At 53.0% G+C, this 1,217-nt stretch overlaps 1 protein-coding gene across 1 annotated transcript in view; it reads left to right on the top strand.

Moving 5' to 3' along the window:
* Positions 1–1,157, top strand: part of PPTG_17014 (hypothetical protein) — a gene marked incomplete at its 3' end in the record, with an annotated part of 7,183 nt that extends 6,026 nt beyond the window's left edge. The window contains exon 2 of the mRNA XM_008914848.1: positions 11–1,157. Coding sequence (XP_008913096.1) covers positions 11–1,157 — 1,147 coding nt within the window. The remainder of the gene's footprint in view (positions 1–10) is intronic.
* Between the last annotated feature and the right edge of the window lie 60 nt (positions 1,158–1,217).

Raw genomic sequence — 1,217 nt, 5'->3', positions numbered from 1 at the left:
GTGTACAAAGGGCTACCCGAAACCGTTTACGGAAACGACGCGGGTCAGTGATGACGGATTCCCGCAATACAGACGCCGACGTCGACCGGAAGGAGTTCTTATCTTCAAAGGGAAAAGAGTACGACAACGCAACGGTGAATCAATGGGTGGTACCGTACAATCCCTATTTTTCACAGAAGTACAATTGCCACATCAACATTGAAATATGCACGGCGCTCTCGGTGGTGAAGTATCTGTACAAGTACGTCTACAAGGGATCCGACAGGGCAGTGATTATAGTGGAGGCGGTGCCAGGCGAGGCTACTATTAACAGACGGGAGCCCAACGAGATCATTCGGTACGTAACCGCGCGGTACATATCTCCAGTTGAGGCGTGCATGCGTCTCCTTGGACACGTCGTTCAGGGAAAGACCCATGCGGTGTTTCTGCTTACGGTGCACCTCGAAGGCCAGCAGATGGTGATTTTCTGGGAGACAGAAGACCCGGAACGCGTCATTGGCCGTAACGAGCGCACGAAGCTTACCGCCTTTTTCGAGGTATGCGCGAGCGAAGCCCCCGAGGACCAGGTAGCCAAGACAATTGTGTACCAGGATATCCCAAAGTACTTCCGGTGGGACAAACACAAGATGTGGGTCTGTCGCAAGAAGTACCAAGCAGCGCTAGGACGCATGGTACACATGTCTCCCAGAGATGAAGAGAGGTTCTACTTGCGCGTGTTGCTGTGTCACCGCAAAGGTCCTACTTCCTTTGTGGACCTTCGGACTGTGGATGGCGTCGTCTGTGGATCGTACAAGGACGCGGCGGTACGCTTGGGATATCTCGAGAATGACGAAGAGTGGAGAGCCTGTATGGAGGAAGCCGCGACATTCCAGATGGCGTATCAATTGCGTCAGCTTTTCGCTACGCTTTTGGTGTACTCTCAGGTTGCGCAGGTGCGTCAGCTATGGGATGAGTTCTACGAAGCACTGTCCGAGGACTTCAACCGCCGATTCCGCGCCATGGAAGGACAGGCGAAGGACAACTTGGTGATGTTTAACACACTCAAGAGTCTGAACGAGTTGCTTCAAGTAAGCGGAAAAGCGGTAGCTGAGTTTAATCTGCCGCAACTTGACCAGTTCCCGGATCTACTTTCTTCGGGAAGCACTACAGGCCGATAACAGTCTCATCGAGCGCGAGAGCGTGGCTTATGACTACCGCATGCTCCAGGACATTGTGGA

Source organism: Phytophthora parasitica (genome assembly GCF_000247585.1).
Source record: "Phytophthora parasitica INRA-310 unplaced genomic scaffold supercont2.64, whole genome shotgun sequence".
NCBI lineage: Eukaryota > Oomycota > Peronosporomycetes > Peronosporales > Peronosporaceae > Phytophthora > Phytophthora nicotianae.
This window is presented reverse-complemented; position numbering and strand designations above follow the sequence as displayed.